This window comes from Dipteris shenzhenensis, chromosome 28 (assembly GCF_047967505.1).
Source record: "Dipteris shenzhenensis isolate YYH24624 ecotype China chromosome 28, Dip_SZ_1.0, whole genome shotgun sequence".
Classification (NCBI taxonomy): domain Eukaryota; kingdom Viridiplantae; phylum Streptophyta; class Polypodiopsida; order Gleicheniales; family Dipteridaceae; genus Dipteris; species Dipteris shenzhenensis.
The window spans coordinates 10,257,133-10,271,220 of record NC_141623.1 but is presented as its reverse complement, the minus strand read 5'-3'; the positions used below and the strand labels follow the sequence as shown (position 1 = coordinate 10,271,220).

Genomic DNA, 14,088 nt, shown 5'->3' with positions numbered 1-14,088 from the left:
CATCTGCCATAGGCTGCCTCAAATGATCCCATGGATCTCCTTACATTATGCTATTTGTTCAACACAAACGACGACAACACAGACAAGCAGATACTTGAGATTGACATAAAGCAATATATGACCTCAAACCACATTGAAATTCGACATCCTAAAGACGATTCCAGTTGAAACTTTCTGGATGCTCAATATTTCCAATGTTCACCTCATTGAAAGCTAAAGCATCTTCCAAACTCACATAGAATATTTCACCTCTAGAATCTCAAAGCGCTCTTCAGCATTAGGTGCTGTAATCTCTATTTCTCTGTCAAACCGCCCAGGTCTGCGAAGTGCTGGATCAATGGCATTAATCCTGCAAGAACCATGTATGAAAAACCACATGCACTGCAGATGGTATCATTACATAACAAAAGTTGACCATTTGAAATTTACTAATATAGTTTGACTGTACTTCATTAAGTTTGGTATCAACCTGTTCGTTGCTGCTACTACAACCATGCGTGCCTCATTAGAATACTTCTTGTCATCCATCAATGTAAGAAGTTGTGCCACCAACCTTGACTCATGCTGGTGCCTGAAAGCAAACAGAATAAAATAGCGAACACAGACGTTTTCAATGAAGAAAGTTTCTATTGCATACTAGTCCCAGCCTTCTTTTCAGCCAAAATATTACATATGAAACTCGGACCTTTCAGTTTCCTAGCGACTACATTAACAAGATCCTGAAAATCTTAATGTGTATGGAAGCATTCAAATGACATCCTAAAGCTGCATGGGTCACTAGTTGTGTAGTACCTTGAGTCCCGATGTGGACACAACGCATCAATCTCATCAATGAAGATTACAGCTGGCTTTCCAGATAGAGCCTGGGATGATGATTCTGCAAAAGCTTCACGCAAAAGCCTCTCACTCTCCCCAGCATAAGCCCTGTGTACTGAGCCTGCACTGCACAACATACATCCCACACAATTCAAGAGCACGCAACAAAAGGCACCTTCATTCTAGTTTTCCTCCAACAGCAAGGCAATTGGCCAAAGAACATAAGCAACGAAGAGCCATACATGCAGCTAAATATTTACCCTTCCCAAGAAAGAGCCTCCAACACTAAGTCTAACCTCTAGGAGAAGAAATGTACGAGCTAGCTTGTACACATTCCCACATTGCACTCTCACTGCGTGCTTCCAAGAACATTAAAGTGACTGTAACTTTGCAAAAGCATCAATCAAGAAAGCGTGATCAATCCAATGGCTTTTGGATCAGTGATGAGGACACTCCAGTTTGGGGGCTTGACATAGGATTCACTTGGGTTCAGAGGGGTGCGCCTGTCAGTTATTTGGGCTGCCAGGTCGGCTTGGATATTTCTTCCGTGCAGCAGTTTGCTCCCGTGTTGAAGAGCATCAGGAGGAAGCTCCTTTTTTGCAGCTCAGCCAAGCTGGATCTTGCCTTTAGAGTTGTGGTGGTCAACTAGGTCCTCTTGGCTACGGCCTGGTTTGTTTGTTCTTGCTGGTGCTATTCTAGGGACTGCATCACTCAGCTCAGAAGACCGATCAGAAATTTTCTTTGGAGTGGGCTTGATGGCACAGCAGATACCTTAGCCAGGGTGGCTTAGGAGACCCTCATCCTCCCTACACAGGAAGGGGGTCTCAATATTGCTGATCCAGATTTACAGTGCAGAGCTTTACTATGCAAGATGGTGGTGCGAAGACTTATGCAAGGGCAGGAACCGTGGAAGGCCTTTCTTATTAGCAACATACACAGATGCACACCTTCTTCAGGAGGAGACTGGATGAGCAGTATTAGGTGGATCTTCACCACAGCACACCTCAGATCACCTTCGTCCCCTCTCATGGTTGCCATTCTGAAAGCATGGGCCAGTTTCAGGAGCACTCTTCGGAGGATTCCTCCTTCCTCTCATGAAGAGATTGATAGGGAACCCATCATGTGGAATGACAGTATTTTAGATGATCATGGCAGACCACTTGGTGCCTCACTCTACATGCAATGGTCCAGGTGGGAGAGGGGACCTGCATCATCTTTGGGATCTTGGAAAGCTTTCCGCATGCTTCCAAAGGAGACCAGGTCTCAGTTGACACGACATCTCAAAGGGAGTGCAGGGAGGATCTTGCAGATTGAGGCAGCCCTTCCAGAGGAGTGGGTAGACACAGATGATATGCCACTCACTTGCTCCACTTGGGCAGGTACTTTTACGAGAGGCGGTGTTCCGCTTCAAGTTTTAACCTTTCGAGATGCACAGGAGGGTGCTTTAGTTTTTACTGTGCAGGATGGTGGCAGATTGCTTAGATCCACAGAGGACATCTTGCTTGAGTCTGCTTTTCAACCTATCAGGGTTATAGGTCTTTTGGTGCAGGGATCAGATTCAGAGTGGTTCCTCAACCCAGACCCCCGGCTACTCTCCACCGGGTCTTGGAGGCTTTGGCTCTACGGGAGAGTTCCCATTAGGTATTTGCAGTGGGACCCTGGAGAGCGGGAGTGGATTGACGCAGGGCATCGAGAGAAGAGCATCCCCTTCTTTCGTTACACGGTCAGTAATGCCAAGAGATTTCAGCTCAGTAGTAGAGGTTGGAAACCTTCCAGAGTTCCTCATTGGGAGACATTTGATATCACTGCGGATCTACAGAGGTGCTTCTGGAGGAGACTCTGAAAATCCCACAGGAATAGAAAGATCACTCTGTTCTTTTGGCTTTCTATCCATGGTGGGATTGCAGTGAACCTTTGGAGATCCAGGTTCAGAGCCGACCCTACTTGCCCTCGTTGCCTCTCTGCTTCGGAGACTATTCAACATTGTTTATGGGATTGCAAACAGGCGAGGATGATTTGGATGGGGGTAGCCAGGATTTTCAGTCACTTTGCTCACTCCCCATTCTTTATGACATGGGGCTCAGTGGCTTGGCTTTCTCTTACAGGGCCTCAGGTATTCTATGAGAGACTTGACTCCTCTCGGGCCATTTTGGTTCGACGTCATCAGATTGAGTCATGTTTGTTGGATGTGGTACCACACCTTCCTTTTACAGATGTACATGCCTCTGTGGATACTTCTTGGGAGACTTTAGCGAGCATAGCATCCTGGCATATCTGGAGAGCCAGATGCACAGAGGCTATGGAGGGTACTCAGGTTCATCCCTCGCACACTTTGGCTAGTATCTGGACAGACACCGTACATACTTTGATGGCCATATGGATGAGTATATAGGGAGACTCCCGTGCACCCTCAGCTAGGAGGGATTCTTTCTTCAGGGAATGGAAGGATTCTCCTTTCTTCTCTGCGACTCCTACAGGGTTGAGGTGGCACTTTCAGCCTTAGCCTTGGTTGTTTTCCACCTCACTTTGAGGGGGTTTTATTTATCTTCATGATTTCATAATGTTGTATTTCCGCTCAGAGCTTGCTCTAGCGAGTTTCTTTCTTACTTAATAGAAGTCTCTTTTTTGCAAAAAAAAGAAAGAAAGTGCTGTGTTTGCTGATATTAATACGCAACAAATAAAAGAGCGATTTCTAAGCTTAAATGAATCATTTCCTAAGCTAGTAAATTACAGAAATTTACATGCAGATAGAACAATGTACACAAGCAAGCTGCAATTAGAAATTACATATGTTCATAATTACATGAATCACAGAATTTGGGATGGCCATGGGCCTCTCATAAGCAGGCAAATAAAATTAAAGAAGTTTCATAATACAATGAGCCGTTCCATTGTTGAAAAGGTAAATGGGTGGAACAGGGGACAAAGCTTCAGACCCAGCACTCTTTATATTTGATCCTCAAATATTATCCTTTTCAGGTTGCCTAATATTCCCAGAGAAGCTGTGAGACATGATTTGAAGAACTGTTGCATAATTGACACTACAACATGCAAAAGTGTGAGGAATTAAAGATATGAACAAGATGTAGATAGACAAAACAAGAACTAGAGATGTACTGCAAATTACGAGCTCATCCTACTAGCATTATTGCTCAGTTACAAATCAGCAGAATTCATGTCTCTACACCTCGCTCACAGGCTCACTTCTTGTGGCATAGCAAATAGACTACATATTCTCACAACACAACTCTACCTAAGATGCTGGATGCCACTGGCTTATTAGTTCACTGCTCCATAGATCTCACCTCAGCTCCACAACCATAGCTCCACAAATCTCTGCATTGATTTTGCCATGAACTACCTAAGCACTTGAACCACTAACAAACATGGGCCAACCCATAACACGAGGTTTGCCAACCCAGGTACCCATTTCGAACTGAGAGTAGCCACAGACTGATCTCAACTATCAGCCATAAATCCAGCTTGTTTCTTTCCGCTGCAAACCATTCACAAGCCCCCATTGACATAAAGGCCTGTTGCTTCTAGAGGAAATTGAAAAATTGATCACAACTCACAACTTCAACAACTAACATCAAGGACAACCAGAGGAAACAACAAAAACATATAGCATGCAGCGCTTATTACAGCATCATACAGATGCATCTTAGAACAAGAAATCATAATCATCAGCATCAGTGTATGCTTCGACAATGCATGCTGCCACCACCTCAATTGAATCATTCTTCTCCACCATCACTGCTCCCTCTGCTGCCTTCAGCTGTAAATTATAAGCTTTCTTTAAGCATTTCCCTTCGAGATGTCCTAATTTGCTGCAGTGTTTGCAATTTCAGGTGCTTCTGCCTTTCTCAACGTTTGATCTTTACCCATTTATATTCACTGACCCAAACTCCTTGACCATGAATGCTTGTTCTCACCTATACTGGCATTGCCGGCCATCTGCAACCTTTGTTCTTCAGTTAGAAACATGGAAAACATACCATTGTTTGAAATCTAAAGCTCCAGAACTTGGGCGTAGGATTTTTACCAAATCTGTGCAATGCACCGACAAACTTCAAAGTCAAGATGCCTTGCCTTGCATCTTCATCTTCTACCTTTGAACCAGAAGCAGTCAACTGCCACACTATCACTTGCATATCATGGAGGTGTGCTCCAAGATATTTATCCTCTGCCATCTTCTGACTGAAAATTCTTGCTTCAGCATTACTTTTGAATCCATCATCTTTGTCCCAGCAAGCCAACAGCTGTGTCATTCTTTGATTCCATAATGTTATTTTTCATGAACCCTGTGTATTTGGTGGCTTCCTTTCTCTTCCTTCAACCACAGACCAAAGACCTCACTTCATCAACGGAAAGGAAAACTGTGGTCTGTCACAAAGGAAAACTGTGGTCTGTGAATTTTTCTACAGATGCAAAACTATCTGTTGTAGATTCCATTGCTAATGCTTCCACAATATGAGCAAGTTCAAGACCTCTACACTCGAATACCAATTAGGACATATCAACTGAATAACTACTGTGTAATTAATACTACAACATGTAAAAGTGGGATGAATTAAAGCACGTGAACAAGATGTAGATAGACGAAACAGGAACTAGAGATGTACTGCAAATTACAAGCTCATCCCTGCTCCGTTACAAATCAACAGCCTTCATGTCTCTACGCTTGGCTCATATGCTCACCTCTCTTGGCATAGCACTACTTCTTACATCACACAACTCTACCTAAGATGCTTGATGCCGCCATCTAAGGTTGCCACTCCATAGATCTTGCTTTGATCCCATAACCATAGCTCTGCGAATCTCTCCATTCCACGAACTTCCTGAGCACTTGTGCCACGCAGAACCACCTACACAATACGTGGCCAACCCTTAACACTTACTCAACCCAATAGAATACACCACAAAAAAAAGGAACGAGATAGCTATTGGCAACAACATGGACATATAGAAGAGGCCATGACCTTGGGCAAAGGCTAAGCAGGAAATTACACGGCTTCAGTCATGATACAAACTTTATATAACAGATAGTTAGCTCTCCAAGTCTGTTTTTGGAAGGCATGTAGATCCTGGCATCCCTATCTATCTGGGTGGCAACAGAATGACACCAATTGGCTACAAGACTCCACTACCAAGGAATCTAGCCTAGAATAAATCAAGCTACTTCATCAAATGTAGTCTTCAGACTCCTAAATCAGCATTCAGTGAATCCCTTCGCTGCTTACACAAAGCACAGTGTAATATAGGTGACGATAGATGTCACGGTCATAGTTGCCAAATGCAGCATTGATTCATGCATTATTGTTGTTCATCATATTCCATTCACTAGCTGCAGCTTTATCCTGTAGCATTCCCAAAGTCTACCATTGCACTGAATGCATGGCAGCAGCACATTCTTGAAGTACCATCTACTATATCCTTGCACAGTTCTTGAATCGATCAACAAAGTTACACAGCTAATTACTGGACTTGGGAGTCTACACAGGGCTTGCTTCAGAAGTCCTTTGCTTACTTCATCCACAATGGATGAGGGGTATACTGTTGAATGCATTTTTGATAGCAGCTTAATTCAACACAAAACCACTCAACAGCTTCTTTCGTGAAAGAGTGGGACCACAGCTTATTTTTCATATATACTGCCACAGGGCCTTCGTGGCATATGCACTCTCCGAATTAGTTCCAACAGCTTCGTTTCTTTTCTGTAGGTTTTCACCAGAGTTTATCCTGGCTATTTGTATTTTGGTCATACTTCAAAGAAGCTCACTTTCTGCAAAAGAAACAGAACAACACTCAACAGCTTACTGTCCAAGGTAGATTCTACTCTTTAGTATGATTTTAAGCAACAAAACCATTTTCTAATAGTTGACATGTGTCACCCGGATCATGGCAGGAAGCAGAAGATGCTGGTCTCAATCAGTAAATGCGGATGTATTGTTTGGCAAAACAGCGGCTTCGGGAATGCTCACCAGGAAGGATGCTCCACACAAAGAACTTGAAAAGGCATAAGCTTGTTTGCCCTGGCCTTGTATATTATTATTATCATGTTCTACACTCCACATCTCCTAAGAAGCAAGTTGTATGGCTGCTATCATTAGATGATCCATATCACCATGATGTGTCTTGCTCTGCTACATATACTGGCTATTTGTCCACAAAACAACCCTTGCAATCAAGCAGATTTGGGCATTTCCCATGCAGAAGCATTATTTAGGTCCAAAACAAAACTCAATGATAAACAACCATACCTTAAACTGGTAAGATGAGCACCACATTCGCGAACCATAGCATGTACAAGGCTCGTCTGCACCAGAGTTTTAATTGCATGAAAATAAGGTTGTGACTCTACACGATCCGAATTTGACTTCTTAAATTTAAGATAGTACAGGAAGCTTTGATCAAGAACGTACTTTGCCAGTACCAGGGGGTCCATGCAGAAGAAGCCCTCTTGGCCACTACATTATTGCAAACAAATAATTGTCAGCATGAAAATCTTCATTTTGGTGTTAAAAACGACAGCCTGTCTGTTTAGCAGCCAGTAAATGTTCATCATATGCATTGACCCATGTATCAAGAAAATGAAGAAAAGGGCAAATGCAATTACACATATATACCTTCAATCCAAGAACGGCTGCCTCTCTGGAGTAAAGAAGAGGCCATAACAAAAGCTCCCGCAATGCTTGAAGAGGCTTGCTCAACCCTGCAATGGATTGTTCTGCCCTGTCAGGCACATTGTCCACTCCAAACTGCTCTCTGCTGTGCATCTCAGCCACACAGAGAGAGTATTCCTGAGAATGATCTCGAGTCAGACCTTCAAGTTCACTTATGGAAGCACAAAGGTCAAAACTGCAATGCAAACCAAGTATAGAATGAAGCATGTGGAAGGGATCGGGCACAAACGTGTGTGCACTTGCTTTCACCGTGTAACACAAGCAGAGTCATATACATCCTTGCGATAACTAATGTTCTTTGTGGACATACGTTTGTGTACAAGCAATCATTCTACAGCTCCCAAAAAAATGCCCTAGATACAAAACAGCCACGCATGCCATGGATTGACCCAAAGTATCGACAGAACCTTCCAACTTGAACGTCCCATCATAACGAAGATTACAATGGTGCAAAACTGACTCATATTGCCTATCAACCTATAGCAACCCAGAAAATGTTGTTGCTAGAACCTACTACATCAAACTGTGTGTTGACAGCACGATGCGAGACTCTCCCATACAACCAGGATGTAGTTGCTAATGAACGTGTACTCGCAACTATCCTAGCCAGGCAGCTCCTCAGGCATACCATCAATTTAATCTTATTCTGAAATGTTTGTGAGAGAGATGAAGATTACTACTTACTAAGCAAAGTGAGGACTATGTTCGGATGGCTACCCGTGCTAGCTGCTCATGGTAGAAGGCAGGGTCCATTAACGAAAGCCTTGCTTCACACATGAAGAAGAAACTCTGAACGAAAAACAAATGCCAGCCTGTGGGAGGTGACTATCTCTGTGAATGGATTTCACGCATTTAAAAAAAAGGATGAATTACATTCAAGCTATGGGTGTAGGTTTATGAAAGAGTTGTGTATGTTCGTGTGTATGAAAGACCAGTGTATATTAATGAATGGTGAGACCAATGTGAGTAGTGAGAAGTGTGTGCCTGTAAGTCTGTTTCAATGACTGTGTTTGTCCCAAAGTGGAATTATGAATTGTAGTGGGGTCCTCAATGAGTTGGTTTTATTTTTGGCCTGCCACCGGAGGCCTTAGTGAAGGCGAGGCCTGCTTCCAAAGCGAAAATACTTATTTTTGTATTTCTTTTTAATGATCCACCATTCTCTCTCTCTCTCTCTCTCTCTCTCTCTCTCTCTAGATCTCGATCTCGATCTCCAAGCCCACATTATCGTGATGCAGCCAAGAAGTTGCAACCTTGCTCCAACTCCTTTTGGGCAGGCCTTATAAATGACAGAAGTCATTCAACTTGTTTTTTTTGCGACAAAGTTGACAACATTTTATTGACTGAAAGGTAAAAAACTATACAAAAGAAAAGAAAAGCGCGGCCTTCGCGTAGCGTTGCATAGAGACAAGAATGGAATGAATGATGCCTTGTATGGTTCATGGCAGCTGGTGAGGGGTTTAGTCATTATGCATATTTGGTCTCTTAGGAACAAGGTGGTTTTTAAGAGGGTACCCATTGCAAGATTATTAGTTAAGGATTTCATGACGGACTTCAAGAGAACAACTCAGTTGTTTGGAAGGAGAAGTGAGGCTTTGAAGATGATGAACAAGTTTTGGAAATAGTTGCTCTTGCCACCTTCCATCTGAGATTAGAGAAAACTTGAATAGATCTAAATCTTGACACCACTCCCCTCCATAAATCATGAACTAGTAAACACTCCCAAAGCAAGTGGTAATGAGTTTTCTTGTATCCATTACAAAACGGGCATAAGGGGGAAACCTCGAGTTCCACTTGGAAATCCTCGCTCTAACAAGCTGCTTACCCACCAGCACCCTCCACAACATCAAGTTGATTTTAAAGGAGGGGGTAGCCTTCCATACTCTCTATAGTCTCATGGCCCAAGTGCCAAGCCTATCCAAAGGGTCTCGTGCTACACCAGCATCTCCTCATTAAAATCTTTTAAACATAGTTTTGAAAATAGCTTGCCCATTTTCCATAGAAAGCCTTTTTAGCTAGTACCCTCTTTAAAGATGTGGCTTATAGACCAATCATCTCTGATCCTCTCCAAGAGAGATCTGACTACCTCACACTCAGAGTTAGACAAAGCAAAGGTCCGTTTGATATTGCATAGGTCCAACCATTTGTGTCCTCCCAGATCCCATACTTCCCCAAAAGTCCTCGGCCCCTTTCTAAACAATCGTGCCGCCACTTTAGGATGACTAGTAATCAGGGAAGGGTCCTCTTTAAAGGCATAATCTGAAAGCCAAATGGACCTACCTAGTGAGGCATCTCCATGTAAGGATCTGATGCCTTTCCAATTGCAGCCTTTAACTTCGCTCTTCCAAATCTGTATCATTCTGGCCATAAATTCAAACTAAAGAATTCTAATGGGCAACTCTGACAACACAACATCCTACCCCATGGATAGCAAATCCCCTTTGGAGCATTGAGGCAAGTAACCCATGGTCATGCTGGCTACCATGATTCTGAAATTCAGTGACAAAATAGAAGTCCATGACCTTCCCTGTGATGGAGGGATCTTGTTTGAGCAAGCATTTAATCGCTTGGAATCTATGCACATAGTATTGAGCTGATGTTATTGGGTCTTTGCGAATCAAGTTGCATATTTTCATGGAAGCAGTAGTGTTGTCATTTACCTGCAAGGGTTTCCAAGCATTCCAGTAAAGGCTTCCATAATCTTTATGCTACTGAGAAAGTAATGAAGAAAGTTGGAGGCCCTAGCTGTTGTGGCAAATAGATTTTTTTGGAGTTTCATTTTGCTGTCTGATGATGTTCACATGGAAACACATAATAACCAATGTTTGAACAAAGAAGACGTTCTACATTTGCATTCTATAGTGCATATTTTGCATTTAATGTATGCCCCGCAATTGCGCTTTACGCATGCGCACCCAGGTTGACGAGAGAACTTGGCAAACCAATACTTTGATTGTTTTGAACAAAAGGTTTTCTATAGACATTGCAAAGCGGCGATCGTTGTGAGTTCCCAATGTGCAATCTCTTGGTATGAAGTATGATATGGTATATTGTACATGCGTGGGTGGCCGAAAATTGCTTAGGAAATGCAAGTTCTTCACAGTGTTTATCCTTGAAGATGATTAGAGGTGAGAAGCCCTTTGAAAGAGTGACAACTACTGTTTTGTCTTCAAAGTCAATTACTTGTTGGCTAGTGTAAATTCCACGGACTAGTGTGTCGATTTCAAGGTTCTCATTCTTGTCGTTTGAGAAATTTGTTGTTTGGAATTGCTTGTTTTGCAAGCTTTCGATGTGCTCAGCCCAGGCGGAGTTCAATTTCACGTTTTTGTCTTTGTATAGTGTTGTAATTAAAAGTTTATTCAATGCACTCATTGTAAGAGTAGGCCTTACCAACCCACTCATATAATTATGTGTGTACTCAAGTTTCCTTTTGATAGCTACCATGTCAGTTGCACCATCAATGAGGAGCCCTAAAGGACATGTTGGGCTCTGTCGACATCAGTGAATACATTGACAATGCTTCCGTTAAGGCCATATTGCATGTCGAAGCTTAATTCATGTATTTGGGCAAACGGAATTCACATTGACAAAAGGCATGCTTCAATGTCATTTACAGCACCTGCATGCATTGTTTCTTTCATAAGAACCATGTTCTTATGGCTGAACGTTAGCGCAACATTATTTTTAATATAATTGAAACAATTTGTACACAAACATCTTTGCTTTGAAGGGATTTTGCTTTCGATGACACCATTGTGTAACAAAAAAATATTCATTGATTATCTTATTATCTTTAGCTTTGAAATAAATGTTAAAGTCTTGCAACCTTTATAAGCATGATGTGAAGAGTCTTGTATTGTTCTTAGATACTTAGTGTGAGCATTATTATTATGTCTTTTTCTCTTACTTGATTGAATTCTCCTCCCTGGTTTTCCCATTTTAGGTTGCTTAGGAAGGCAAGTTTCTATTCCTATGGCATGCACTGTCATCAATTGAAGGCAACATACTCAATGTATTGACCCTTGCTACATTTGCATCTTTCATTCTGTATATCCAGGTTGACGAGAGAACTTGGCAAACCAATACTTTGATTGTTTTGAACAAAAGGTTTTCTATAGACATTGCAAAGCGGCGATCGTTGTTAGTGAGTTCCCAATGTGCAATCTCTTGGTATGAAGTATGATATGGTATATTGTACATGTGTGGGTGGCCGAAAAACCACTTAGGAAATGCAAGTTCTTCACTGTGTTTATCCTTGAAGATGATTAGAGGTGAGAAGCCCTTTGAAAGAGTGACAACTACTGTTTTGTCTTCAAAGTCAATTACTTGTTGGCTAGTGTAAATTCCACGGACTAGTGTGTCGATTTCAAGGTTCTCATTCTCGTTGTTTGAGAAATTTGTTGTTTGGAATTGCTTGTTTTGCAAGCTTTCGATGTGCTCAGCCCAGGCGGAGTTCAATTTCACGTTTTTGTCTTTGTATAGTGTTGTAAGTAAAAGTTTATTCAATGCACTCATTGTAAGAGTAGGCCTTACCAACCCACTCATATAATTATGTGTGTACTCAAGTTTCCTTTTGATAGCTACCATGTCAGTTGCACCATCAGTGAGGAGCCCTAAAGGACACGCTGGGTTCTATCGACATCAATGAATACATTGACAATGCTTCCCTTAAGGCCATATTGCATGTCGAAGCTTAATTCATGTATTTGGGCAAAAGGAATTCACATTGACAAAAGGCATGCTTCAATGTCATTTATAGCACCTGCATGGATTGTTTCTTTCGTAAGAACCATGTTCTTATGGCTGAACGTTAGCACAACATTATTTTTAATAGAATTGAAACAATTTGTACACAAACATCTTTGCTTTGAAGGGATTTTGCTTTCGATGACACCATTGTGTAACAAAAAGTTATTCATTGATTATCTTATTATCTTTAGCTTTGAAAGAAATGTTAAAGTCTTGCAACCTTTACAAGCATGATGTGAAGAGTCTTGTATTGTTCTTAGATACTTAGTGTGAGCATTATTATTATGTCTTTTTCTCTTACTTGATTGAATTCTCCTCCCTGGTTTTCCCATTTTAGGTTGCTTAGGAAGGCAAGTTTCTATTCCTATGGCATGCACTATCATTAATTGAAGGCAACATACTCAATGTATTGACCCTTGCTACATTTGCATCTTTCATTCTGTATATCTTAGGCATAATTGATTGGATAGAATAACCTGCATTTTTGTGTTGTTAAATGAATATGGGAGCAACTTCTCTAGCACTTAAATTGGGGGTGCTTTGAAGAACTAGTGTGAGCTCCTTTTCATCTTGTTTATCCCTAGTCACATATGCACGTTTATGTTGAGTTTCGCACAAAGGAGACATTTGCATTGGAATAGTTATTTCATCAAGAAGAATTGTGTGAAAGACAAGATTGCCAAGAAAGTAAACATGGAAAGCTTTGTACACATGTGTAGCAGTTTGGCAAATCAATCTAAATGAGCAACTTAAAGGTTCATAAAGTTTTGTCAAAAAACTATATAATAATGATCTTGAGGTTGATATGTTAGCTGCCATATCCCAATGTCCTTGGTACAAGCACTTTCATTATCCTAGTTTTGACGCCAACTTTGTGAAGGACATTCCATGGGCAACACTCGAGTTTGCATTTGCTTGAATGCATTGAGTAAGGATTTCTAACAATGATGAGTATGAGTGAGCAGGAATAAGTTCAATCAAGCATTTTATCATGTATGTATTATGGAATTGCCTCTGTAGATTGATTGTCAAAGAGTTTCTTTTTAGAAAGAAATGTCCATGTCTTTGCAAGTGTGCCATTGCAAACTCCACAGTAGTACTCAACGAGTTGCAAGTTAAGGTTTATGAACTCAAGCAATCCACTCACCTGCAAAACAATATATACAACAACATTGGCAACAACAATTTCATATTGAACTTTGGAGGCATAGGGTTAGGAATTACCATACGACTGTATCCAAGACTCCCCACTTGGATGACAAACACTTGTGTGAGCTCTTCCTTATTTGGTCCCTCCGGAATGTTCACCAAGATTGTGAAGTCAAAAATACACAAGGTGTTTCTTACAGACATGTAGGACACATTCTTCAGTGTATGCATCACGATGCCGTCCTCATTGTTGTCTTGCACTAGGTGCATGAAGAGTCCCTTGCACTCATTCACAAAAGTGAGCTGAAAGTTTGAAAGGCTTAATACACACTATGAAAGCAAAGAAGGTACTTCACATTGCAAGGAATTATTCTATTGAAATCACTCACCACAACACAATCTTCATTTCTAGGGCCATCTGCAATAATCAGTTGATCTACCACTGCCCCATCCATGTCAACTTTGATCACAATCAAATGATTTGGTGCCCATTGCCATAGTTATGTTTTTTAGGGACCTACAATTTTTGGTGACATAAGGCATGTATGTTGTGAGTTTGTGGTCGTTTAGTAGTGTAATAGTTCCCTCAAATGGTTCACCTTCGAGTACACTGGTCGTGGCATCAAGATGAATAGAATAGTGACAAATACCTCCTTCGCCTGTGTTTCACTTGAGCACCGTAGGACCTTCC

The 14,088-nt window shown here is 41.5% G+C and overlaps 1 protein-coding gene across 2 annotated transcripts in view; it reads right to left on the bottom strand.

Annotated features, from left to right (window-relative positions):
- CDC48B (cell division cycle 48B) overlaps nt 1–8,475 on the bottom strand; it is a 92,824-nt gene extending 84,349 nt beyond the window's left edge. The window contains exons 1-7 of one of the 2 annotated variants that reach the window (XM_087399327.1): nt 8,187–8,475; nt 7,446–7,619; nt 7,242–7,286; nt 7,080–7,135; nt 793–942; nt 470–571; nt 250–349 (exon numbers count right to left, since the gene is read on the bottom strand). In XM_087399327.1, the coding sequence (XP_087255453.1) occupies nt 250–349; nt 470–571; nt 793–942; nt 7,080–7,135; nt 7,242–7,286; nt 7,446–7,595 (603 nt within the window). In that variant the 5' untranslated portion in view covers nt 7,596–7,619; nt 8,187–8,475. The remainder of the gene's footprint in view (nt 1–249; nt 350–469; nt 572–792; nt 943–7,079; nt 7,136–7,241; nt 7,287–7,445; nt 7,620–8,186) is intronic. The other variant, XM_087399326.1, reaches the window with a different exon arrangement.
- Between the last annotated feature and the right edge of the window lie 5,613 nt (nt 8,476–14,088).